Source organism: Neopsephotus bourkii, unplaced genomic scaffold (genome assembly GCF_033783945.1).
Source record: "Neopsephotus bourkii isolate Nb327-2 ecotype Australia unplaced genomic scaffold, CSIRO-AGI_Nbou_v1 NB_1423, whole genome shotgun sequence".
In the NCBI taxonomy this organism is placed as follows: Eukaryota; Metazoa; Chordata; class Aves; order Psittaciformes; family Psittacidae; genus Neopsephotus; species Neopsephotus bourkii.
The window spans coordinates 1,996,778-2,022,871 of NW_026901900.1; the positions used below are offsets into that span (position 1 = coordinate 1,996,778).

Consider the following 26,094-nt stretch of genomic DNA (forward strand, 5'->3'; position numbering starts at 1 on the left):
ACATAGCCTCTGCTAGCACTTGCTGTCTTGTTAAATGAAGTCTGAATTTAGATCTGGCTGGCACCCATGTAGCATGTAGTCAAATTAAAGTACACTAACACCTTGGCGAATTGAAACAGCCTTCTTTGGAATTAACCAAACTTTCTTTCCAAATTCTTTATCTAACCTGTTTCTTCTTAGAGAATTATTCAGCAGGACAAAGGCTTTGGGCTTTTTTAACATCAAAGTTCAATGGTTTATTTCCTATGGAACTGACTTGGTATTTTACTTGTGGGCAAGAAGGTGCTTTCATTTGCTGGTCAATGGTTATATTTCAATGTAGCATTCCTAACACATATTGTCATTTTTGGAGATCTGAAGATGTCATCAGTTTAAGTTTGGAGGAGTGTTCTGTAAGCAGACTCGCTTTTGTTTCAGGAAACCTAATGAGAAAAATGTTTGCACAGATGATTTGAAATCAAGGAAGTACTCTTGCTGCTTTGGCAGCCTTGCCCTGGCGTCTGCCAAGGTACTGCATTATGCTTGCAGGGCCAGGAGGGTCACAGCTGGCCCAGCTCTTGGGGCTCCCACACAAACAGTGAGTGCCTCTGCTTTTCCCTGGGGCTCCCACATAGGCAGTGAGTGCCTCTGCTTTTCCCTGCTTCCAGCTGTTGAGAATGTGCTGCAGGCATCATGGACTTCTTCATGAGTTGAGCATGAAGAAACTAGCCCAGTTAAAAAACGTTGCCTTTGCAGCAACCACTGGATAGGAAAGGCAATATAAAGACAGGCTACAGCAGACATGACAAGGGAAGGGAGGGCAAGGAGCACAATGCAGCCTGCCCCACTCACCACCAACCACCTTATAATGCAAGGTTTTGTAAAGTTTGCTAGAGTTCAGTATTTCACAGATAAAGACACAATGTTTAGTCATCTCTCCCAGACTGCACCTTCCCCTCAGCAGAACTCCTACCTACATAAAATTTCTAGGGTAAAAAGCTGTAAAATACGTTAAGTTGTAGTTCTGGGCACTAAATTCCTCTTCAGCTTTTTCTCTTTCTTTTATCATCAAAAAATGAGTAACCCCCTACTATCACCAGAAAAACATAGTATTTATCTTCAGAACCTACTTCCAGGATCCCAACTCGAGGCCCCTACAGACAGGACTGGAATAAACTACTCTCACTGAATGCACCAGGCCAACCCAAACCAGCGAGCTACAGCAGCCCAAAAGGTTGGTTACCCTCTGTGCTGATGCCTGAAGCATCTGAGGACCAAGGGTGTGCGCTGCAGCTGTCTGAATGGAACTGCCCTTCTTGCTTCTACACAAAGACAACTTTGATGAATATGATTTTTTATTTATTTCCATGTATTTTAAGTGGAACGTGAAGAGGAACAGAAGGAAAGAGGGTTGTATAAAGCCCCTGGTTTACTTGAAAGTGAATTCTTCCCCACAACATATAGAAACTGAAATAAGTTAAAACCAACTGAAGTCAGTTATTTCACATGCTATTGATGGAGATCTGCTCTTTTCAAGCTTCTGTTCCACAACCTCACAGGAAACAGATCATTAAAAAAAAGCTACTAGGTGAGATCTGGTCCACACATCCTCACTGTGTTCATCCAGTACTGAAGAAAATTTAACATGGGCGATTGTCCGGTACACGTTTTCTGGGGAGAAAAGAAAGAAATCAGAAAATTCCTCACACACAATGTATGTCCACCAGCCTCCCCACCTACCCTGATTTTTAAGTTGATATTTTGTGCTTAGTGCTTATCTCGCAGCACAAAAGGCGGCATCATCTCAAAGCTAATACACCACCTCTGACCACAGTAAAAAACCCCTGCAATTGACAAACCACTGCAGACCACCTGGAAGCAGGCATGCTCAGGATAACCTACCTAGAAAAGGCATTTCTTCCCAAACTTTTTAACAAATGTTTTGTTTTAGCCACAGATTCTACTTCAGAAGCACCTAGGCATTTCACTGCAATTCTTCCCAAAAGAAAAAAGAAAAGCAGCATGTCCCCTCACATTTTAGTCAGTCACTTCTGCAAATGTTTTACTGCTATCTATGGCACATGAGTAGCTGGTGAACCAAGATTAACTAGGCACTGCTCAGGCATGCTAATTTAAGTGTACTGATGGCTCAAAAGGCCTGTTTATACTGCTAACACACAAAAAAAACCCTCATGTAACATGAACATTAGCAAGTCAGATGTCAGTCTTCATTACAAATGGAAATATTTCTAGAACAAGACTTTTCTGCAGTTACTCTTCTACAGAAGGTTGCTCTATACCACTATAACTGACCATGCAGACACTCAGCTCATACCTTGGTGCTGCTTTAATAATGTCATCTACACGAAGAATCATTTCTGCTGCTTCAGCTGCACTCAGCAAAACTTGTCTCTTAACTTGGAAACTTTCTGTTACTCCCAAGGCTGCCATGTCTCCAATGGTACCCTCTCTCATATCTGGAAGGAGAGACAAATTAAGAGCTTGTTTGTTTGGTTTTAACTTGTGGGGTTTTTAAAGGAAATAACAAGGAAGCTGGCAGTATGGTAACTCACCCGCTCAAATGAATGACACTAATAGTAAAGAAAGTATTACAGTCTTTTATTTCAAGGTTCCTGATTTAAGCCTAACATGTTGCAATTATATATATAAAAAAATTGGTTTTAAATCAATACCTATCTTTTTAAGCTTCATGTAACTAGACTCAATGTGAGTGAGGTAAGTCTTCTTTGCAGGTGGAACCCATCCCCTTGAAAAACAAAGCATTTCACTCTATCGTGAAAAGTTTGGTAGAATGGTAAACGACTAAGTGCAGCCCACGCTCTGTGCAAAGCAAACAGAGATCAGCATACTTCCAACTGAATGTATCAAAGACAAGTGAGCAAGTTTAATAAGCCTCACTGCCCTACCAAACAGCAGTCCAGTAACAGAAGTAATATGAAGCCCCTTACCAAGTCCGTAAGTAGTCTTCCCTTCACTGTGAGCAGCTCTGAGCTGAGCAACCAAATCTGCACTGTCATAGCCAGCATTGTCAGCTATTATTGTTGGAATCTATGGGGAGAAACACAGGTTGGTTTTAATTCATGCAGGCCCTAGTAAACAGGAAACATACTTTGATATTACTATTTACTGTTCAGTTTTAACAACAAGAAGTTTCAAAAGTATGGCAGATGTGTTACAGTGATCAGAAGACACAGAAAAATGAAAAAAAAAAAAAAAAAACACCCCAAAAATCAAAATACTTCTCTAAGGATTTTTCTTAAAACCTTATTATAAGAGAGTACCTGAGAAGGCAGGATCACGTTAGCAGTTTTTTCAGTTCTTTTTACACGGGGAGAAGGAAATCTGTCTATTTCAGACTACAACCAGAGAAACAGTTTCATTTTAAGAATATGAGCTTGCTGGTAAGCATTAACCACCTGATCATTCTGTTCACTGTGTAAGTGACAGGAGTGCAAATTGCAGGTGCTGGCTCAAGAAGTAACACCAAGTCTTACCATGCTTTTTAATTTTCTTGGCAGAAATGTTTTCCTCTGGTCTTTCATTTCCTAAGAAAGGTTTTCCCTAGATTAAGTAACAGGAAGGCATTTTTCCTCCCCTCAAATTGATAGCCTGTTAGCACAATAATATTCTATAAACATTTCTTGTGATGCATCTTCTAGGAAGTAAGAGTAAACTTCAAGCAAATTAGAAATTTCTAGATAGTACTAGAGCATGAATACAATCAACACTAGAGTATCAACAGAATGGAAAGGCTGCTCTTTCATAAATGAAATTGCACAAAAAATCTCAGCTTATTCAGCTGACATATCTGCTGCACTTTTAACCTTGCAGGTTAAGAGAAGGAAGAACCACTCAAAAGAGGGCTAGCATTAAACATTCAGAATTCTGTAACATGCAGCATTATTAACACACCAATACTTATTTTCTAAGAGAGAAACAGCAAGTTTTCCCATTTGCTCATCCAAGTTGTGTTGCTAAATTTCACTTTTTTACCCTTTAGACAACCAAAACTTTGAAACTATCTGATGCCAAAAGTTAGCAAGTTTGGTGAAACTTTATGTCTATTAATCCAAGCAATCTGACTGAACAAACTTACCATTCGTAAGGCTTTAGCAAATGACTCCATTGCAACAGACTCTTTGCCAGGTGTTCTGATGGCAAGTTCTGCAACAGCATTAGCCATCAGCATCTCTGAACAACCTAGACATTAAGGACACACAGATTTTGATGTCTGACTTGAACAGTTATTACAAAACACGTATCATAGATGAAGAATCTAATATTCACCTCCACCATACACAGTTCTAGTGTCTTTCACGGTCTGGGCAAGAACACAGAGAGCATCATGCAAAGACCTCTCTGCTTCATCGAGAATCTGCTGTGTTGCTCCACGCAAAACTATGGTGCAAGCTTCACCTAAAAAGCACAAATGTAAAAAGATTAAAAAAAAAACCAACAAGCCAACACACAAAAAAAAGAGCCTATTGCAAAGCATTTTTAACAGTTTTGCTATCACTGCAGTCAAGTTCTACCCAGATCAGCTTCGGGGGAAAAAGGAAGCATGATGACATTTCACAGACAGAATGAAATTAGGTACACTATGCTATCACATTAGTGGTAAAACACTTACCCATTGCCACTCCAGAGAAATGAATGAGCTTATCTTCTCCAATCATGACTTCCTCAATAAGCTTGCAGCTTCCTAGTTTTACTAGCTCAGGGTGATCAAAGGTTGATGCAATTTCACCACCTACAAATGTAAGATCATACTAAAGTTAGAGTTCATGTTGAAGACACCCGTTCAGGCAAGATTTAACCCAGGGGGGATGAAGGGTTATGAAAACAACAAACAAAACAGTAGTCATAATTGCCCAGGTTTAAATTAATAATACTGATAAGCCAAATTTTTCCAGTGTCAGCATATGGTACCAGAAATCTTCTACTTCCTTAACAAAGAAGTATTTTGTTTCACATCAGAAAAATTACAATAGCTGTAATGCTTTTGAGTTCTGTCCGGGTAAGAGACTAAACATTAATCTTTGCCAGTATTAAAATGTCAATCTGCTTAAAGTTTTAATAGCATTTATTGATATAATATTTATAAAATACTTGGTCAAGTTTTTTTTATGTTTTTGAACTTGAGCTTTTGCCAGTATTCATCTTGCCTGTCTGATGAGGCCAGGTTGGACAAGGCCTTGGGTAATATAGCTTAGAGCGAGGTGTCCCTGCCCATGGCAGGGGGGTTGGAACTTGATGATCTTAAGGTCCTTTCCAACCCTAACTATTGTATGATTCTATGGTTCTATGATGGCTGAGAACCACTAGCCACCACTTTCGTGAATTACACGTCACGCAGCGTTGTAGCAGCAATATTGTGCACTATTTGTAAATTCCCATATTGTAAACAAAACTGATATTACAAAGACCAAAATGCCTCCGAGTAGAATATTGTTCTAGTACTTTGCTCTTCCTGTTAAAAAAACATTTACATGCATTCACTCCCAATCTATGCTCAATTATTCCATATTGGCTTGCAGCACTGCTGTAGCTGTAGCAGTAGCAGTACAAGGGAAGACAAGATTTGTAGTAGAGAGCTTATGCTTACTTAAAGCCTATTGTTTTCAGCTATACTACCTGAGATCCAGTGTGGTCTGATACGGTCCATTTGCTCTGCCTACAAAATTTGCTTTGAATTTGTTCTAGAACGTAAACAACATTCCTCTCAATCTAGCGTTTGCCTGTGTCAATGAGTCCTCAAACAGTTACAACTGCAACTTCAGCTGTGCTAAGCTAAAAAAGTCAGCATATTTCCTTTCTCCCTGCAAAGCAAGTTCTTAATTCTCATGAAGATTTTCACAATAACCTTTTTAATAACATTCCATTTAACTAACTTCAGCAACAAGAATCAACTACAGCATTCCAGATGTTTGTTTTTTTTTCATTGGTTATTAGAATCACATTTACACCGACCACTACTAAAAATATCCAGGCTGTTCCTGTTATTTGAGGTCCACCTCAAGATGATAACTCAGGCCCACATTTTTAACAAGGGATGACCATTATTACAATCAAGCAACAGATATTTATAACCAGATGGCATTCATTAACTAGAGGATTCATCTTCTTATTCTTTCCATCGCTAAGTTTCACCTTTTCTCTAGAAAACAAGTATTCCAGAAGCTTATCAAGCAGGGACTTAACTGAAAGTATTCTTAAAATATGAAAGAAAATAACTAACTGGCACTACTATCTGGATAAATGAAATTCCACAGTTCACATTATGATCCTTTACTCACAGTTACTATAGAAAAAAAAAGGTTTTTATGTTTAAATTATTATGAGGGAAGGATTCAGAATCAAAACAGTTTATGTGTGAAGTATAACATACTAAATACAGAAACTGAGTTACCTGCTTCTAAAAAGAATACTGACAGTTATATAGGAGCTGATAAATCAATAGAGTAATTTCAAAGTTATTTATGGCCAATTCTGTATTGTATTTAAAGCTCTATAAAATAAAGCTTATTTGGAGTACTTTTCATGTTCACAAATCTGCTTAATAATAAAACTACAATTAAGTGATCACACATTAACATTTACTGAAGACCAAACAAATAATGCGCCCTTTCAAGTTTCATGCAAGATACTCCACATACCTGTAACAAGAGCCAGACGTTCGACACCAGCAAAGTCTGCATGTTCAATAGCCATGACACCAGCAGCTCCAAAGAGCTGTTCAGGGTAGTTGTAGATCAACTGCCTACAATTAGAACACAGACATATCTTCCAGTTACCCATGCAACAAAACCAGAGTAACAAAAGGACACCTGATTCTCAGCAGCATGGTCATGCAACAGGTTTCTGGAAGCTACGAAAGCAGTCAACACTTGAGACACCTACCACACGTGGAATGTTACACCACACAGAAGCAAATGCACTGACAGAAAAACACACAAAGCTAAAAAAAAAAATAAAATAAAAAAAAAATAAACCTCATAGCTTTTTGAAATACCCTTCCCCTGAAGACACTGTCACACTAAGCACAAAGACCCATACACTTTAAATACTAAGTCCTTTGATCCACAGTGCCTGCTGAGCACTTGACTGCCTATTCTAGCAGGTTGTACTAGAACATGTGAAGTAATGTCTTCAATTGCTTCACCAATAGAAAATCCAAACAGTTTACAAATCTGGGAACAACAAATGGCCAATCTTGTAACGTATACAAATAGCAGACCACAGAGAGGAGTATGTGCTCCCTTATTAATACATATCCCCATCTCAACAAAGCAGCCACCTAAAGCTCAATGGCCAATGCCCATTCAGGAGAGCTATGCCAGATCATTTTTCCTTTCCAAATTAAAGACTGAGTGTTGTAGAAATTCAGCAGGAGCTGCGAGATGTCTCCAGCAAGAAAGGTGTTTCTTACCTACCTTCAAAGTGACAAATGGCACTGCTGAGTACATGCAGAAAAAATACCTTGTATCCCAGAACCACATGGCCTTGGCCTTTATCACACATATCCTAGGGGTAATTAACTGGCTAACTTTTACAGTACCTGATGTGATGCTGATCTATAGTATAAGAAGCCATTTTTATTAGGGAATAAATCTGAAAGTCAAAAGTCAACCTAGCTGCAGCACCACTAGCCTGGTTACAGTGACTGATGCTACCTGATCTTCCTTAGGGCAACCACCCATGTTCCAAGCATAATGGATAGCAGCAGTGGAGCTAAGGATTTTCTGAATACTTCAAAGGATTCTTCCATCACTTTCCCAACAGGATTCCTGACTCTAGGACTCTGTATCTGTACCATGTTCAATGGAAAGAGTATTCATTTTGCCTGAAGAATGATGCATGTGAAACATGACACAGATGGAGGGGCTGTAAGATTCATCAGTTTGTCAATGGTTCTTACAGATGTTTAACACAGATTTATAAGGTGAGTTATAAGACGCACCATGCCTTTAAAGAGTAAATTTTTGCTTCTGTGGAAAACACTGCCACTTATACAACTTTGTGACTCTCCCCTTTTTCCAAGAAAGGACATACCTGTTAATAAAGCAGTTTATTCCATGCTTCAGAATACTCTCAACCTTCTCCTTCATTTTTTCTTTTTCTGCCTGTTCTATTTCTGCCACTTTTGCTGCAGAGTCCACTCTAACACGAGAGCCAAAAATCTAAATCAAAGAAAACAAAGAATTCAGTCTAAAAATAAAGTCAATTTACAAAAACATTGTTTCACAACAGTAGCTGAGTCCCATACCTTAATTTTGTCTGTATCCATACCAGTATTTGCAATTAGAATCTTTGCATTTTCAATTCTTTTTGGCTGATTTACACCAATCTTCTTGTCAAGTAAAAAGCCTGTAGTAACAGAAAGGCCTTGTAAGACTTAAAAAGGAGATCAATTAATTTAAATTATTATAAATCCCCCTCATATTTAGTATTCAATTTAATAATAACATAGCAATGTTTCCTAGAACAAATTTAACAACTTAATTTCTCAAGCATGCTTTCAGCCAACACACAGACTTACCCTCATCTAAGTAGGAATCAGCCAAACTTCCACCAAGTTTCTTAATGACATGGATAGCCTCCAAATTACCAGAACCTTTCAACCTAAGGACAGCTTCTACAGCTAACTTGACAAAGTGATCTTTATGATGAGTAAGTAATTTGGATGAAAGGGTTGTTCCTGCAATGTTCATCAAATCTTCACGGAACTTCACTTCATCATCACTAAAATAAAGGCAGTACAGTTAAAGTGGAAAGTCTGAAAGCTTTAATTATCATTAACCTATCACTGTAAGTCTCTCCCCGCTTCCTGTTGCCTTTGTCTATGTGCACCATGTTCCATTTTGAGAAATGATACTCAGAATCCTGCCAGCATCCCAGAATACAACCCTGCACTTGAAATTTCAATTAGGAAAACCTTTGCATTCAGCTTTAGAAAATCTGTGCTCTCAAAGTGCTGTGTAAAGAAAACAGTCACATTTAAAATCAGAGCAGGAAATTTGAAATAACAGCTCAGATTTTTGTTCTAAGGAGCAACTTACTCCTTGTATTTAGTTTCTGCACATCATAACTAATTTTAAATCATTCATAAAGCAGCTTATAAAAAAAAAGGCAAAAAGCCTTTCTTAACTGTTACAACTTACAAATTCAGCTTTCACACTACTTAAAAGAAAGCAAAGAACTTCCCAGTGGTATATAATTCTTAGTGATGTTTTAGTCTTGACTGGTTTATAAAGACCTACAGCAAATGTACATTACTAACCCATGATCCACAGCTGCTTTCAAAAGTGCCTCTCTTGAAGCTTTTGTGGCTGCTCTCCAGCCTGCAATAATGGTCTGAGGATGAATCTTCTTTGAAATCAGTAATTCTGCCTCCTATTTAAATGAAATAAATAATCATATTTTTTTCCCCCAAGGTACACTTACACTAACTATAAAAGACACTTCCAAGTAATAAGAAAATTCTGAATGGTTGTGAAAGCCAGAGAGCTGTAACAATGAAATAAAAGTGACCCTACTGGCAGCTTGTTTCCAATCTAGGAAAAAACATTCTGCCCTTGGAATAATGACAAGAAAGTTTGATTAATGAAAAAAACCCAACCAGACATAGACTTCATAATAGCTATCTTTGGCTTCACGTTTGAGATCAGTTTCCTGTTCACTTAGAGCTGCAATTTAAAGTGTAGTTGGAAAAACAAACATCTTCAAACTCCCTTTTTGAGAGGAACTTGGCAAGCTGACGGATCGTTTCTCTGATGCTTTTGATCACAGCTTCTGGATCTGAGATGATTAGATTTACTGGCTCAGTTCTCCTAACAAGAATTCCTTACTTCTGAAGTCTCTTTCATAGTAATTTCGAATTTAGAGTTTGGCAGTATAAGATTTTATGTAAACATGAAAACCATACAGAATTTAAAGGAACATTATTTAAGGAAATTTAATAATAGTTTAAGAAAATGTAATAATAACTTAATAATTATTTAAGAAATTAAAGGATAAATTCAACTCCTGTGCACACAAGAACAGAATTTAACATGCCTTTTTTTTTTCCCCTCTCTCAATGATGCTATAGAAAAGGATTTCAGAGGCATGAATGTCACAACTAAGCAGTGCTGCATGCTGCTCAGTGCAACATCCAAGAAGTGATCCGTGAGAGATACTTCTCTGTTTCACTTATATACTAAAGGAAGAGAAAATAATTTTCCTAAATGCACCAAATTAGAATACTAGTGGATTTGTCAATGGCAATATAAGGAATATAGTTTAAAATATTTTTATATATATTTGATGACAAAATACCTAAATTAGTTTTTTCCCCTATCAATTTCAATGGCAATGGAGAAGGTATTCCTATACTCAGGGAGCCCTCTTCATAAACATCAAAAACCACACCTCCCATTGATACCACAGGAGCACATTGCCAAACAGAAGCACATATGAAAAACTGTAATACATCACCCTCAGTAATTCAGCTGCCAACACCGTGACAGACGTAGTCCCATCGCCAACTTCATCATCTTGAACCTTTGACATATCTAAAGGAGGAAATCTCTGCGGTAATGTTTTGATTCAAAATACCATGCTCACCAGTACCAGCTTCAGATGCAATTACTTTCACTTCACATTTGTTTGGAGAAGAAAAAAGAATCTCGCTCTTTGATAGTTTAAAGAGGTCACTCTGTAAGTCACAGAAAAACCTGCGCATATCAAATTCAGCATCCTCCAAATTCCTGCTCTTTATTTGCAACCTAGACACCAGTTCCAGCATGGTGACGGTCAAGAGCTTCCCCCTCTCTCCCCATTCCTAAAGACAGTCATTAAAAGGAAGCAAGGCCAGATAGAAGTTCTAAGGTATCCATAGTGAATATAATAGCCATGTATACTGCATGAACAACTGATACAGAAGGACCCAGCAAACATGAAACCATTAAGAAACTTGACACTGAATTAGTTGTTCAGTGTCCTGCTTGAAACTAGAAGTGGACCACTGGCATGCTAAAACAGTCCTTTACAAAGGTCAACTGTCCAGCGTACAATGTTGATTAAGTGACAAAAAGAGATTTACATCAGGGAGAACCTGAGAGATCCTCTGTACTACAGTAGATTTCTGTTCCAAATTTTCCCAGTGAAAAAGAGGGACATAGTTTTCTTTTGTCTCTCTGACTCCTGGAACAAACCAGGGCTGAGGGAAAATGAGACACCAGAACAGTTTTGCAAGAGCAGCATATACCTCGATTTTACTTCTGCAGAGTTCCACAATTCTTGCAACACCTTGGCCTCCTTACTTCAGGAATTCTGCCTCCCTCCCCTGCTTCAATTTTTCACATTATTTAAGAAAAGTTAATTCTAAGCACAAAAAAACCCTGCACTAACAAAGTTACAAATGAAAAAAATGCCAAGTAATGCAATGACAAGCCATTAAAAACTTACCAACCAAGACCTTGGCAGCTGGGTTGTCAACTCCAATAGCTTTCAGGATGGTTGCACCATCATTGGTAACTGTTACTGTGCTAACTCTCCCAGTACTTAGAAGAATCTTGTCCTACAAGACGCAAGACTTAGAATACCACTTGAAAATGTACTGCAACTATTAAAACTAAATTAACAGGTACAACTACTGAGAACCTGCAGCTGACTTACCATGCCTTTAGGCCCCAGAGTACTCTTGACCAGGTCACCAATAGCAATGGCACCAACAAAGGATGACTGAAATGAAAGCAAGTATATCTTAGAGAATGACTTACTTCTACTTTAATGCAAGATTATATGCTAGCCCATAATTTGCAAGATGACATCTTAACCCAACCCTTCCACAGCCACACTTCTTTCAGCAGAGCCTGGGGTGAAGTTTCTTGAACTGATACATTTTTATAACCAGATCAAATACACTGAATTCCCACATAAACCATAAAAGCCTGTCTCACAGGCAAGAGAAATGCCTGTCAATGAACACCAACCTCCTGAGCTAGTTTCTGAACTATGAGGAGTTTCTGTAACTATTAGTATGAACAACACTCCTCTTTCCTTCTGTTCACAGAAATACAAGAAAGAAACAGTAAGAGAAAGATGAAGTTCCACATCACCATAAACTGAAAGCACATTTAACAGTAGAAATGGTTTAACTACCCCAAGTATTACCAATTTCTTAGAGACTTAAACTTACCAGCCGAGCTGTTTCTGCCTTTTCTTCATCTGCACCTGCCTTGAAAATGTTCACAGGAGCAAGGGAAAGGGATGCCTAAAGCAGAGATAATGTAAGAACATTCCTTTAGCTTTAACAACACTGTGCATTTTAGAAACAAATTCCTGGCACTAACAACCTAAACAATTACTGCAATTATTTATTTCCATACCCCATTTGGTTTTGATAAAAGGTATATTCAGGACAAATTCACTTTGACTCTTTCCTTAAATCTACCTTGCAATCTCAATCACACGAAGAGATTACAAGACCGACTGCAAACTGCTCTTAAGAGACTGCACCCCATATTCCCTTGGAAGGCTGTTACCAGAACCTTACTTCATGGTCCTGTTCCGCTTGGCTGTCAGACTCAAACCACCCAAAGACAGGCACCACGAGCATCTCGTTAACTAACCATGCCAGATCTTCAGTATCTGTGTTGAGCCCTACCACTTTATTACATTCCCACGAAAATTAATTAGAGCAGTAATGAACAGACTCCTTTATAGACCAATACTTGCAAAGAACTCAGGGCATTAACTGGAGCAGGACCAAATCCTAAAACAGCAAGTATTACAACCTTCTTAAGGGAGTTCGGCGACATTTTACTTTCCTGTGTAGCCAGCTCACCACTTTTGCTACGCTAAATGTGCGTTACATCACTGCTTTGACAACAAAAATCAAAACCCTGCTGCGATAGGAGGCCCTGCACAACGGGAGGGCAGCTCTCGGTCGGCGATCGAGAACGGCCGCTCACGCTCGGGGCCTCTGTGCTGCCTCTCGGGGCTTTCTGAGAGAAGAAGCAGAGGTTTCCCTGGCGTCAGCCGCGCCGCGGGCGCTCGGCACGAACAGGCCCGGAGCCCCTCTCCTGTGGGGTGACGGGGATGGGCGACAGCAGACCGGGACTCGGCCCGGCCGCGCCCTCACGGACCCTCCTCGCGCGCGCTCTAGAACCTTCCATGCCCAACACGCCCACGCCGCCTCCTTCTCCTCTCCCCTCCCTCCCCGCCAGCAGCGCGCGGGGCAGGGCGCGAGGCCGGTCCCACGCGAGCGCCTCAGCCGCCGGGCCGGACAAAGCGCGGGAGAGGGGCGCGGCCGCGGGGCCCTCGCACGCGTGTCTGCGGGGAGTGCGGCCGCCGCTCCGCTCCGCTCCGCCGCAAATACACCGGCCGGACCGAACCGCCGCCCCGCCGTGAGCTCACCATGGTGCCGGTGCTGCCGCCGACCGGGATCCCGCCAACCACCGCTTCCAACAGAGAACCAGCGCGCGGACCCGCAGCCCCCACGAGCTCCTGCCGGAAGTGGCGTCAGACGAGCCGCCGCTTCCGGCGACGCGCAGCACGCTGGGAGCCGCAGTCCCCCCCCTCAGGAGAAGGAGGCTGGGGCTCGGCCCCCAGTGGCTGTGGCAAGGCAAAGCACGGCGCGGGTGTGGCGTGGTGGGGGGGTCGGGGTGTTTTAAGGACTTACGCGACTTAAAGCCATGCTGCTGCCCCTCCGCGCTGTCTAACGCCGCCTCTTGCGCGGCAGCACCTGTTACGGGCTCGCCTGGCACTGCCCCGTAGTGCGCCGCCCTTTTCTTCGAAGAGCTGCCATCTGGGCACTGTATTTCTGCACAGTTATTTCTGCCCTTCCGAAGGAGGTAGAAGCTGCCCCATTTTAATTTCATCATACTCCCAGTTCTCAAACTGGTCAGAAGTATTTTAAATTAGCAGCTTCTGTCTTCCAGTGAACTTGCCAGACTGTCCGGGATACCTGCTGTTGTATTATGCAGATCACCAATTAAAAGTAGTGAATGGGAGACAACCCCAGCACAGTCCCACTCAATACATTATTTTTGCAAGGGAATGTAGTGACAGGACAAGGGGCTTTAAACTGAAAGACACAGATTCAGATTCGATATTACAAATAAGTTCTTCCCTGTGAACATGCTGAGGTGCTGGCACAGGCTGCCCAGATAAGCTGTGAATGCCCCATTTCTGGCAGCATTCAAGGCCAGGTTGGACAGGCTTTGGAGCAACCTGGTCTGGTGTCCCTGCCCTTGGCAGGAGGGTTTAAACTAGATGAGCTTTAAGGTCCCTTCCAATCCAAACCACTGTGTGATTTTATGGTTCATTTCAGTATTAAAAAACTGGTAACCGGTCTCTTGGCAGCTTTACAAACACAAGACCACATCCAAGCCTTGTTCTGTTGCTGCTTTTCCTCCACACATAAAGCCCATTAGTTACCAAGAAAAAAAGTGAATTGCTTTGTGTGATTTGTTCCTCAAGAATTAATTCCAGCTGCTATTCCTCTTCCTGCTGCCAGATCCAGATCTCTTGGGATATGCACAAATCTTTAGTCTAGATTCAAACTGGCCCAAGACAGTAGGTACCTATCCCAATGGAAACAGCAAATCTACCAACTTTCACATCTCTGGTTTTAAGTATGCCAACATCTTGTTAGTATTTTGCTGGAGTTCTTTGGGCTTTTCACTTTGTTAGATATGTTCTCCCACTCCCCAACCTTGTTCTGGAAACTAGAGTACCAACTGAATTCTAGTATCTTCAGTTTTCCTCATTTTTTGTTATGTACAAAAATATCTTTCGTTCTGGCTAGGGCTAACATCCAACTAAAACAATGTTAAGTGCTTTTGTCTCAGAATTAGAGCATTTGTAAAGATGTGCACTGAACTAATGATTCATTTTCATTCACATTTGCTGCTACGGAGGTGGGACCTATGAAAAGAAAAAATAAAAAAAAAACAACTAAAAAAAATTCAGTGCCTCAGAGAATTGAGCTGTGGCCTTTGGAAGATCAGATTCTCATAGAAAAATTTACTAAGCAAACCTTTAAGTTTGGTTTAAGGAGCTTTTGCTTACTGCTAAGCTATGTTTTAATGCGTAAAAGCAGCAACACCAGAATAGGAAGAGCCCAGCATTCACACTAGTTGTCTTCCTGCCTCTCACTTCCAGCTGCACAGTGCTCTCACCTCTGTTGTGCCAATGGCAATTTGTCAGGTCATACTGTGAATAAGTGAAGGAAAAAAAGTGCCTCATTGTAATGGTCCTGTAAACCCGTATCCTTTGTAAATATGCTCATCTCTTTCAAGGCTAAGAGACAGAGCATGTTTCAGCCCCAAGGACTGTTTGACACACTGCACAGCTCATTCAAGCACAGGCTGGTTTGCTCAGGGATGAACTCTCAACCAGACCTCCACGTGTCTCAGTACCTACTGATAGTATTTCCATTTGGATGGAGACCTCCTGCTTATAGCCGAGCTATTAATGATGTAGGAGGACTAATGGAGCAGCAACTGCTCTCTGGTTTCTCTGGGACCAGTAACTGAGGCGCTGATCACAGCATCTAATTTGAGGTTTAACTTCACGTCAGGCCACTCAGTTAAGCCTCTGAGCAAATAGGATTTTGAGGGTGGGAGGAAGGAAGACAGAGACTCTTCACAAAATCCAACTCTTCAGGTGCTCCCAACAGAGAATGAACAGATATATTACTGTTGATTTATGTATAGGGATTTTAAAAAGACCATTTTATAGCATTACTGGAAATCCTAGCCCTAGGCACCTACAGCTGGAAGGTCGGCTCTTTGATGCTTGGCTGCTCAATGCCACCTTATCTTGAGCTGGCTTCAAAATTTTATTTCAGAACAAAGCATCATTAGCTCAAGGATGTGAGGCATATGCATATTTTAATTAGAATCACATCAGATGCATTACGTTTTAGTTATAATATTGCTAGGAATTAAATTGCCTAACTGCATATATTTTACTTGCTATCACCTCAGGAAAGGTGCACAAACATCTCTGGGAAGCTTTTTTCTTGTTCAAAATGAAGATAAAAACAACCAGAGTTTCTGCTGAACTCTGTATCACCCTATTATGAAATGTTAAGTGTCATGAACTGCTAAGCAGCCATTCCCATTAGGAAAGCTGCAAAATTATGAAAATCTCCTTGAGAACTGAGTTTTCAGCTAAGTTTTCTAACCCACATGTTGTCTGTTAAGAGGCTCTGAAAACAAAACATCTTTTGATGTTTCTAGGGTTTTGTTCATTTGTTGACTAGAAATCATTAACAATATGCCTTGAAACAGTGACTGGGGAGAAAAGAGGAAATACTGAACTTTGAAAAAAAGTGACAAGGCCTTCTGGACAGGAGTTCAACTTTGTATGTTCTCCTTACTTTGTTTCTGAATTTATCAGTACTATCCCAGCAAAGTCCATAGGGGTTTCGTGGTATCTTAGGCACTTCGTAACTCAGACAGGAGCACATCTGAATTGCTAGCACAATTCACCAGCCAGTAGTCGAAAGCAACAGTACTACCGTAACAACAACAGCAAAGATATCTAAGTCTACATACACGAGAAAGATGTGACAGAACAGCAGCAGAAATGAAATACTGGAGAAAAATTCAGACTCCACGTTACCATGTTCTAGTTCCTTTTTCAACCACTGAGTAATGAGTGGGACACAAGTGGAACAAGTTAAACTGAAGTGGAACTGAAGCAATGAGTTAAGGAAAAGCAACAGAAGTGATACTAACGAAATACAATAAGCAACACTGACACTAGGAAATCCTGAAGTAATCCACAGGCCATTTTCCATAAAATCAATAGTTTATTGCCATGCTACCTTTTTTCTTTTTTTTTTTTTTTTCCAAATGAAGTTGGCACTGGTAAAGGGGAAAATGTTGTCATAATACAGATACATGTAAAAAATGTGCATTTGGTAAGCTTCCTCAGTAATGACAGCTTCAAACAAGTGAAATTAATTTCTTTTTAAGATAAATGTGGAATGGCATAAAAATACACTCTTTGCTGCATAGTATAATATCACTTTTTTCATAAAAGAAATATGGAATGTTTGTAAAAGCAAATTCACTGAACAGGGCAAGTAAATTGAAATTTTATAAACAATTTGGCAATGGTACTCCCACTGTTTAGACTTTTTTATATAAAAGAAATAAAAATCTAGAAAGCTACCTTTATACAAAGTTGCTATATTTATGCCTTTAAGTAGGAAAAAACATTTTATAATGCAAATTAGGACATACAATAATCTTACAATATCATACAATGTAATGACAAGAAAAGCACATACAACATAAGATTTTGGCCTTTGTAGAAGTGTCTATTTCTGCATTTAATAAATGCATTTGTGGCACGCTGGTGACTATTGTATTCTCACTACTACCAGTCAGCTTTCGTGCGAGTGCAGTATCCAGCTGTACTGTAATGGCAGGTCTGCAGTTGAGTTTAAAACACAGCCTGTTTGTTTGTCAGGAGGTGAAAGGTGATGACGTTGCAGCGAAGCGAGATGTGAAAAAGGCAACAGGCCTGCTGGCTGAGACATCTGTATTGTGGGACACCAGACAACACTCTTTCCTTTCATACCAGAGCATTTCTTATACATTCAGTTATTAAGTACCAAAGTGTTACAAGTGAGAACACCTGTGTTCGAAATTTGGCAAAATTTCAGGGAAAATACAAAGTTAGTACCAAACATACAACATATTATATATAAAATGTGGGTGTATGATATACACATTCTAATGCAAAAAAACTGCATTAATATGGAGTTAAATTTGCTGACATCCATTCCTAATACAACCATTACAAAACAGGTGTAATCCTGATCTTTCACGCACTTCAGAATCACTTCCTCTTTCATACATAATAGTTAAAGCAATATATATGCAAGTATGACTGAGAAACCAAAATTCACATAATAATCTGAACTCTGACCACAACAAATAGGATTTTTTTTCAGTACACGTTATTAAATATATTTATATTTTTACAGTATTTTTAGACCTTTCCTGAAGAACTTGACCAACCAGGTCTTCAGGTGTAACAGAGCTGTTAAGTCAGCAGAACTTGATCTTGCAGGAGCATGTCCAGTGGCCCTTGAAGTCAATGCAAATCACATGTTTGGCTTCAAAGGACACTGCATGAGGCCTGACCAAGCTCCAGAAGTATTACTCTGCAAGGAAGATTCCCTGATGACACCAAAGCTCCTACCTCAGACTTCTTTTCCTACTGCCAAAGGGAAGGACTGAAGCAGAGGAGACATGGACTCTGGGCATTCTGGTTGGCAGGTGGTGTTGGGCATGACCACGTACAGCACAGCCCCAGCGTGTGGCAAGGTGAGTTTCACGGCACCTTTTGTACTAAGGCTTCTCGTGGAAAGCAGAAGAGCCACTCCTCCACACTCACTGCTTGGCAATTAGGTCACCAGGGGTCTCAGACGTGAGCTGTGGCTGTGACACCAAGGCATGAAGTACTTTGCAGACACAGAGGAAGACAGTCCCTGTTCTGAAGGGCTCGAGCCTATTTCTTAATCATCTTTTTTACATAAACTCCTTTGTATATACACATATTTGCTACATAAAATAGAATTACACCAAAGTAATGGTTATAGCAGAAAACATCGTCACAAGATACGTATGTAACCACACTAAATAATTATTAAAACTGCAAGAAAATTTTCAAAATGCCCATTGTAGTATATAAAAATATAGAAATGTCCAACACTTGTTTATCAACTTTGAAGGTAACTTTATCTCTCATATTCTATTTCTATCTGTACACCTACATATTTCCAAACAAAACACCGCGTTAATCTGGAGTAAACACCATGTTTTAATGGCTAATATCCTAATAAGACATTTGAAAAGACTCAGTCACATACCTTACAGCACAGTATCACAAGACATAATGTATACATGGTCAGAGTTACAGCTGCTAAGCTGAGGGTTTTTTTATCTCTTTATTCACTTATCTTGTCCTGAAGAGGAAGTAATTCCTAAAGATTGCGAAAAGAACCTTAACAGGTCACTTCCTTTTTATTTTTGTATATGCTCTACAAGAAGGACATCAGGAACCTTGACTCCATCCTAACGCAGTTTTTTGTGGTGGAATTTCTTCTGGCTTTTTTGGAGTGTATATGAATTTAAAATAAAGACATCATAAATGAACTATGTTTATATTAAGTAAATACTGTCAAATATAAATGCCTGAATTGCTACCTCAGAGAAAAGACGGGAAAGATCATACTAAATTCCAAAAATACCTAATTCTATCTATCACACTGAAGGACCAAACTTCTTCAGGGGAAACAGGAGAAATTCAGATTTAAGTCCACAACTAGTTCCTACTAAATCAGCTTCATCTTATTTGTAGCCATTAAATAAATTAGTACAGTGCAGAAACGGAATTTCACCATTGATCCCACCTTACATGGAAAATACTGCTTAGAAATAGAGGTCCAAATCAGATACATCATTACATGCTTGAAGAAGTAACTGACATTAATCAGAACTCGCATTTTTGCTTCACCAACGGTGAATAAAGACAATCTGCTCTCTCCTGATCCTGTTTCAATGAGAAGCGGTTAAGTATAAAACAAAAGCAAGGACAGCCAGATTTTGAGTCAATACACACTGTTATAAAACCAGCAAAATCAACTGCTGGTCTGTCACCTACGGAAGAGCAGCCCTTTTTTTGACACTGGCTCAGACTCCATACAGTTTGCACCATTTGTGGCCCTTTTTACACCCAAACCCTGGTCAGAGGGGTGAAACACACAAATATCCAAACATCTCAGGGAGAAGGGAAATTAAGCAGTTTATGATATGAAAGGTATTTTTGAACACTTAACATTTCTATAAAATTTTGGTAGACTTTTAGTAGGAACAGGATTAGTGCTTCAAAACCGCTACATTTCCTTGGAAACTTACTTATCCGGGGAAACAAAACCTATTCTAATGAGAATTAAGGTTTTCAGAATGGTCTGGTTTATATTTTTTTATGGAATCACCAAGAAAAACTACAAAATTAAAAAAAAATATTTAAAAAATTGGTCCTTCTCTTGACATCAATTTGGGAAAAAAAATCAAATATTTTCCCAACATAATGATTAAATTCTCACTAATTGTATTTCTAATACAATCTTTATTATGTACTTCTGGTCACTGTTTCATCTTTGTCAACTCGGTTTCTTTGTTTAAGAGATACTCTAATGTATGTCTTTCCCAAATCACTGCATTAAAGGAATACCTACAGTTAAAAGCTTTCCCTTGTCCAATGTGCTTAAAGGGTAGCAGCCAACTGCATGTTATGGATGGAAATTATAACCCACAGAGATGTTTCCGTTTTTGCAGGATCTAGTTTATGTAAACTTAACATGGCTTGGTTACTACAGAAAATGGTTACATATTTGTAGTTTCTCAGTCTACACACCTGTGGGCCCAAAATAAATATGACCTAAATACTGTGGAGAGATTTCAGCTGAAAACTGAATCCTAGACTACAGACACTAAACCTAACATCACAGCCTTGAAGAGACTGAATTGAAAAACTATTTACTAAGTCTCAAAGGGTAAAGTGCATTGCAACTATATCTACTTCAAGGGGAAGAAAATAAGGACTGCTACAGATGAGTAGCGTGGGTAATGGGGACTACCCGGTATGTCTGCAGTGCACACAAAACAAGAAAGCATTATCCCACCTGAAAAATGTAAGAGGGTAAAAAAATAGTCCTGGCAAATATATCATCAGACTTGTTAATATAGTTAAGGTTACAGAAAGTTGAAATTTCAGCATGTTCTCAATTCTGGGGACCAGAGCTAAGAAAACAACCCCTATAAAGTACTGTGAAACTTGCAACATTAAAAAAAAAAAAATTACTCTGAGCATCCCTTGTATCTGAGACCAGAATAAACACAGGCCAGCACACGAGAACTAAGGAGGGACATGGTTGGTGGCTGTAATTGCAACAGGTCACTCAGGATCTACCTGAAGTCTCTGTTTCCCTATTTGTCAATTAAGAATATTGTCTCCCTGCCTCAAGGGTGTGTTTATTCACAGGTCCAATTACTTAGTATTTCTGAAACACCCACACCATACAGATGAGAACCAAGTATTTCTAGGCAGCTGGTTAGATCAAACACACTTGCCTCTAAACACATGCTGAAGCATTAGTTCAGTTCACAAATTAGAGTGAGCTCCAAGCTAAGAGCCAGAATTACACCAGTATCATTAACCTACTACTTATTTTGCAATATCTGGTGATTTCTCTTCTGTATAGGCCAAGACTGGTTCATAACATAAGGTGAGGCAATGGCAAAGATGTGAAGGAGCACTAGCACTGCAGACCTGTAAAATGTTTCACTCCAGACAGTCATTACCTTCTTGAGTACCAAGGTCTCCCAACAAGTCAACACATCTATCACAAGTGCATGCATGGGTTGACCATGAAATTATTAACAAGGTGTTTTTTTTAAATCTCATTTAAGTTCCTCACAATGGTCTCAATGATTCCCATATTTTACTTCTGCAAATTATTTTCTTTGTGCATCTGGTATTTCAGTACCATACAGTCTGTAAAAAACAATGACAGAGTGTAAAGGTTGCCTGGTATCCCTTAATGGTGTAACAAGACACATGTTTCAGGTGCTATTAGTGCTGCCACTACTAAAGTGACAGAAGACCAAAGAAAAAGTTAACAAAGGAACAGGGAACACACTCCAATTTAAAGGACAGAAAATAATCGTAGCTTGTTTGTTACAAAACTTGAATTCAAATATTGCATGAAGACCCTTAATTATTTTACAGATCTCCAAATGGCTTTTCTTGCACGTTTTTCTCACTCACAGTTTAAGGGTTATTTTATATCACACCAGTTCACAGAAGTGTCATTTCCTTTGCAATCACAGGCTCAAGATTAGTCTCCTCTGCTGCTAGTACCAAGGTGCACCTGCAGTACTGCCAGAATTCTAACATTATTCAGAGTATTAGAAAAATAGCAAACAAAAAACTTCTGCTAAGGGTGCATCTGGCATATTCAACAAACAACACTCTACCTGGATGTACCTGTTACACTAAGCAGCCATCACTGAAACCAAGTTCACCAACTGCAAAAGGAAAAGAAGTATGCTCGTAGATAACACTGCCCTCAGATAATTTACTACGTATCTTTCTAAATTAAAGTATACTATCAACTATGGATGCACTCTGCTAGGATGTACAATTTTCTATAAAGAACTATCAAGTCCAGTACCCTGCCTCCCGTGTAACCTGTGACTGATGTGTTAGAGGAAGACAATAACTGCATAATAAACCTTTCCAGTTGTGCAATCATGCAAGTTGCTGGAGAGCTGGGATATCTCTGTGAGGCATAAAAACATAGAACACTGGACAAAGACAACCATTTGACCTTCAAGAGTCTTTCTTTGTCAAATGCAGAAAGTAAGACAAACACATAATGACCCTGAACAATAATTAAAGCTATGTACAAAATGTTGACCTTCAAAACAAGACATTATGGAACAGGTAAAAAAGAAACACACAAATGCAAAGGAAGGAAGGCACACTGAACTCAGAAATGACAAGAAAGCCTTAATTCATACAGTAAATCTGTGAATTCCTTCACAAAGAACCCCAAACAAACTCTAATGAGATTAAAGTTGTCAGATTTCACAGGGAACTTGATACACCACTCTGAATTCTCTTCTAGCAGAAGGAGCTTAAGGCTGGGTTTAGATGTGTTCGTAGGTCTGATCAACGAACTTTGATGTAACCTTTCAAATATCACACAAGTTAAGAAAACTTCAGAATTAGAGGCCTTCTTGTCTATGTGGTCTAATACAAAACAAACCAAACCAAAACCAAACAAAAAAACAAAAAAAAAAACCCAAACCAAAAACAAAAAAACAAGACAAAAAAGGTGTGGTGTTTATACCCCTTGAGATGAACCAATATACCTTGTGTATGTCAAACCGAGTGAGTTAATGCATTAACATACATTTCATTCTGGAGGAGCCACTTCAACGAGGAATGAACGCAAGATATGTATTTTGAAAGATTAGGTTTACCTGCTAGTAATGCACATATCAAAGAGGCTTTTAAAAGTGTTATAAATGTCATTAACGAGTATAGGCACCAGACCAGAATATTTATAAATTCAAAACTGGCATGTCACTCGGAGTCTAATCAATTTAAAGAGGCACTGTGAAAGGTGGTGATGCTGCTATGCAGTAATTACTACTACTGTAGAATGAAATAGTGTTACCTAAATGAATACTTGCTCTACATTAATTCCCTTTAGTTAAACAAGTACATGATGTAGGCAGAAAAAGTTCTATTAGTCTATAAAAGGCGTTAGTGTTAAGAAATGAAAAATACTTGCATCTTCAATTCTATAAACTTCACAAAAGGTGCAAATGATTTAACGCTTCCCAGGCTCACATAGGCAGGTCAGTACTGTTATGTCTAGTTTTCCTAGAAGTACCATCATCTCGGGGCAGTGCTTTTTGCAAGCTTGACATAGCAGCAGTTCTTTCAATGTCTATCACAGCATACAGCTCTGTGCGCCTGGTTGGAGTCTGCGGAAGTGGAGTGGTGGGGGTTTTTGGAGTCTGAGGGTTGTCGGAGTCACTACCACCTTCCAAGTCAACCTGTATGTAGTTGAGCTGCCTGTGTTCTAAACTTGGACGCCTAATGTCAAAGTTAAAGACTGTTGGGGTACAGTCCCGACGTCGTGTAAATTCTACTTTATGAGCACTTGCTGGTACTGTTACATTCTCTGTATTGACATAATTATGCATTGGATCTAGGTTATTGTGGTAGCCATTTAGAGATGGGGTCTTTGGTCCTAAACTGTCATCTTCATCTCTACTCAGCTTGCGAGCTTCCCAAACAGGAGGCAAGGATGGCAAGTTCTCATAGTTCAACAGCGCAGTTCTCCTCTGAGCAGAATTGTTAATGTTCTGCGTGTCTGAGGTACTGGTTGATGTCAAACGACCTCTCCTGACCCCTGAGGCACTAGGGATTGATAACCTATTTATGTTTTCATACACCAATTTATTACCAGATGGCGTTTCTCTGCGTTCATCACTGTCGTACCCAGTGTCCCATTCAGTATTGTTTGTGCTGCTGCCACTAACTTGGTCTCTCCCAAGTTGCTCCAGTTTCTCTCTTTCCATTAATTGCCTTTGAACAGGTGTTGGTCCTAAAACAAACTTGACTCCTTCAGGCTCCAGGAGAACCTGAGCATCTCTGTCATCAGTACACATCTGATCCTCTTTTGCTTTCGCTGTTTCAGTGTTTGAAAGCTTTGACTCCAATGGCGCATGCACACTTGATCGACTTTTTCTTTCCTCTTGTACCCCAGTAGTGTTGACATAAGTGTGCACCTACAAGGGGAAGAAAAAACAAGTAACTTCAAATGCTATTCGTGCCTTTTCTCCCCCTCCAAATTTATCTCTTTAACTCCCTGGTTTTCTAATCAAAATACCTGAAAAGCAAATTTCATGATAGCAGCTGTTTAACAGCAGATGTCCTATCTTTCACATGTTGCCGAACTGTGCTGTCTTAGGGGTTTTTTTTCTTTGTTGGTTTTGTTGATGTTACTCTAACAAAAGGAAAGAACTTACACCTACACTAATGATTATTTTGATTTCATATTTTACCTCAATTGTGCTCTAGTTAAAGCTTTTAATGTTCTATTCCAGCTCTGCTCCGGTCAGGGCAAGCTTGAGCTGCTCCAACTTAGCTCATTAGTTCAAACAAACAAATCAGTGAGAACTCTGCTGTCCCTCATTATGACAGTGACCAACAGTTCAACAGTTGCTTTGGATAAATTTATCTTTGTAATTTCAACACTGCAAAGGAAATGTAACTAACACACCCACCCACCCCACCACCCCTAGGATCAAGCCATGCGTACTACTCAAGCAGTGAGAAAAGAGGTTGGCTCTACTGGAAGAACAGTCCATTCTTTCTTCAAGAGCCAACAGTCTCCTAAAGACAGAAACTAATGGAGAAAAATATACAATTCCATATGAACCGTGGCACTCAGAATTAGGAACGAGCAGGAGTTGGCACTGAATGCCACTAAGAAAGGCAGGAATATACCCGTAGGTTATCCCTCCAAGTTCCCACAGTGGATCAACACAAGGCTGAATGGGAATGACTGGAGTAATGGATTCCTTCTCTAAATTTTAATTCTGTGTCTGGATACCCAAAGAGCAAAAGCAGTATTTGACAGTCATCTAGCCTTCCCTACTTCTCTGTCAAGCTCTACAAGCTGAAGTGTTATTTACAGCTCGCTTGACTCCTACTCATTGCTTTCTCTTAAACTCATTTCTCTTCAATAGTTCCAACAGCAACACTTGGACTCTTCTGTGGGGGCTCTTAACAAATCCTTTCCCACAAGATGCTTCATTGCACTTGGCTCCAGTTACCTTCTCCGATTTCCAGCACCGGTTTTTGTCATACATTTATTCCTAAACCACACCACAGATTTTCTTGACCTTGACTAACATTTTCAGCAACAGTCTGAATGAGGAGACAGAACACACCCTTCTGGAAGTTTTGAGTCTATCCCAGATTGGTAGAATTTCCACTGAGAGGGATCTCAGCAGAACTGACCTCATAGAAACCTCATGAAGTTCAGCAACAGCAAATGGGAAGTCCAGTGCCTGGCAGGGAACAACAACTATACCACAAGCTTGGCACCAACTTGAAAACAGCCTTGCAGGAAAGCACTGGCAGTCCAGGTGAATGGTAAGTTGAACACGAGTCAGCAGTGTGCCCTTGCAGCAATGAAAACCAAATGCACATTGCTTTGTGTTAGCAAAAGAACAGCCCAGTAGGTTAAGGAAAGTGATTTTTACTGTCAGTCCAGCACTTGTGAGACTGAATCTGGGCTCCCCAGTACGAGACAGACATTACCACACTGGAAGAAGTCCCGTAGAAAGCCACGTTTAGAAAGGCACATGACATACAAGGAGAATTTGAGAGTGCCATCCTTGTTCAGTCTTAAGAGAAGGCCAGAAAACTGCCTAACAGCTGTTTTCAACTTCCTAAGAGGTAAAGAGAAAGATGGAGCCAGACCCTTTTTGA

General features: G+C 39.8%; 2 protein-coding genes across 4 annotated transcripts in view; both read right to left on the minus strand.

The window, feature by feature from the left end:
* Positions 1-1,316: 1,316 nt before the first annotated feature.
* CCT2 (chaperonin containing TCP1 subunit 2) lies at positions 1,317-13,559 on the minus strand. Its single transcript, XM_061368026.1, has 16 exons — positions 13,402-13,559; positions 12,182-12,256; positions 11,659-11,724; positions 11,449-11,560; positions 10,477-10,553; positions 9,281-9,393; positions 8,540-8,742; positions 8,267-8,367; positions 8,053-8,180; positions 6,657-6,760; positions 4,631-4,750; positions 4,288-4,416; positions 4,097-4,200; positions 2,949-3,048; positions 2,315-2,456; positions 1,317-1,650 (listed from the first exon to the last, which is right to left on the minus strand). Exons 1-16 carry the CDS (start codon positions 13,402-13,404, stop codon positions 1,620-1,622), a joined length of 1,608 nt encoding a protein of 535 aa, XP_061224010.1. The 5' UTR covers positions 13,405-13,559; the 3' UTR covers positions 1,317-1,619.
* A 9,480-nt stretch (positions 13,560-23,039) lies between these two features.
* FRS2 (fibroblast growth factor receptor substrate 2) overlaps positions 23,040-26,094 on the minus strand; it is a 50,383-nt gene continuing 47,328 nt past the window's right edge. For all 3 annotated transcript variants that reach the window (XM_061368027.1, XM_061368028.1, XM_061368029.1), the window contains one exon: positions 23,040-24,383. In XM_061368027.1, the coding sequence (XP_061224011.1) occupies positions 23,433-24,383 (951 nt within the window). In that variant the 3' untranslated portion in view covers positions 23,040-23,432. The remainder of the gene's footprint in view (positions 24,384-26,094) is intronic.

Excerpts from the sequence above, each read along its gene's own strand:
- CCT2 (XM_061368026.1), bottom strand. Across the intron at positions 4,201-4,287 it reads TAGAACTGTGTATGGTGGAG|GTTGTTCAGAGATGCTGATG; the intron begins GTGAATATTAGA and ends CTTAATGTCTAG. Across the intron at positions 3,049-4,096 it reads TTGCTAAAGCCTTACGAATG|ATTCCAACAATAATAGCTGA; the intron begins GTAAGTTTGTTC and ends TTCTCCCCATAG.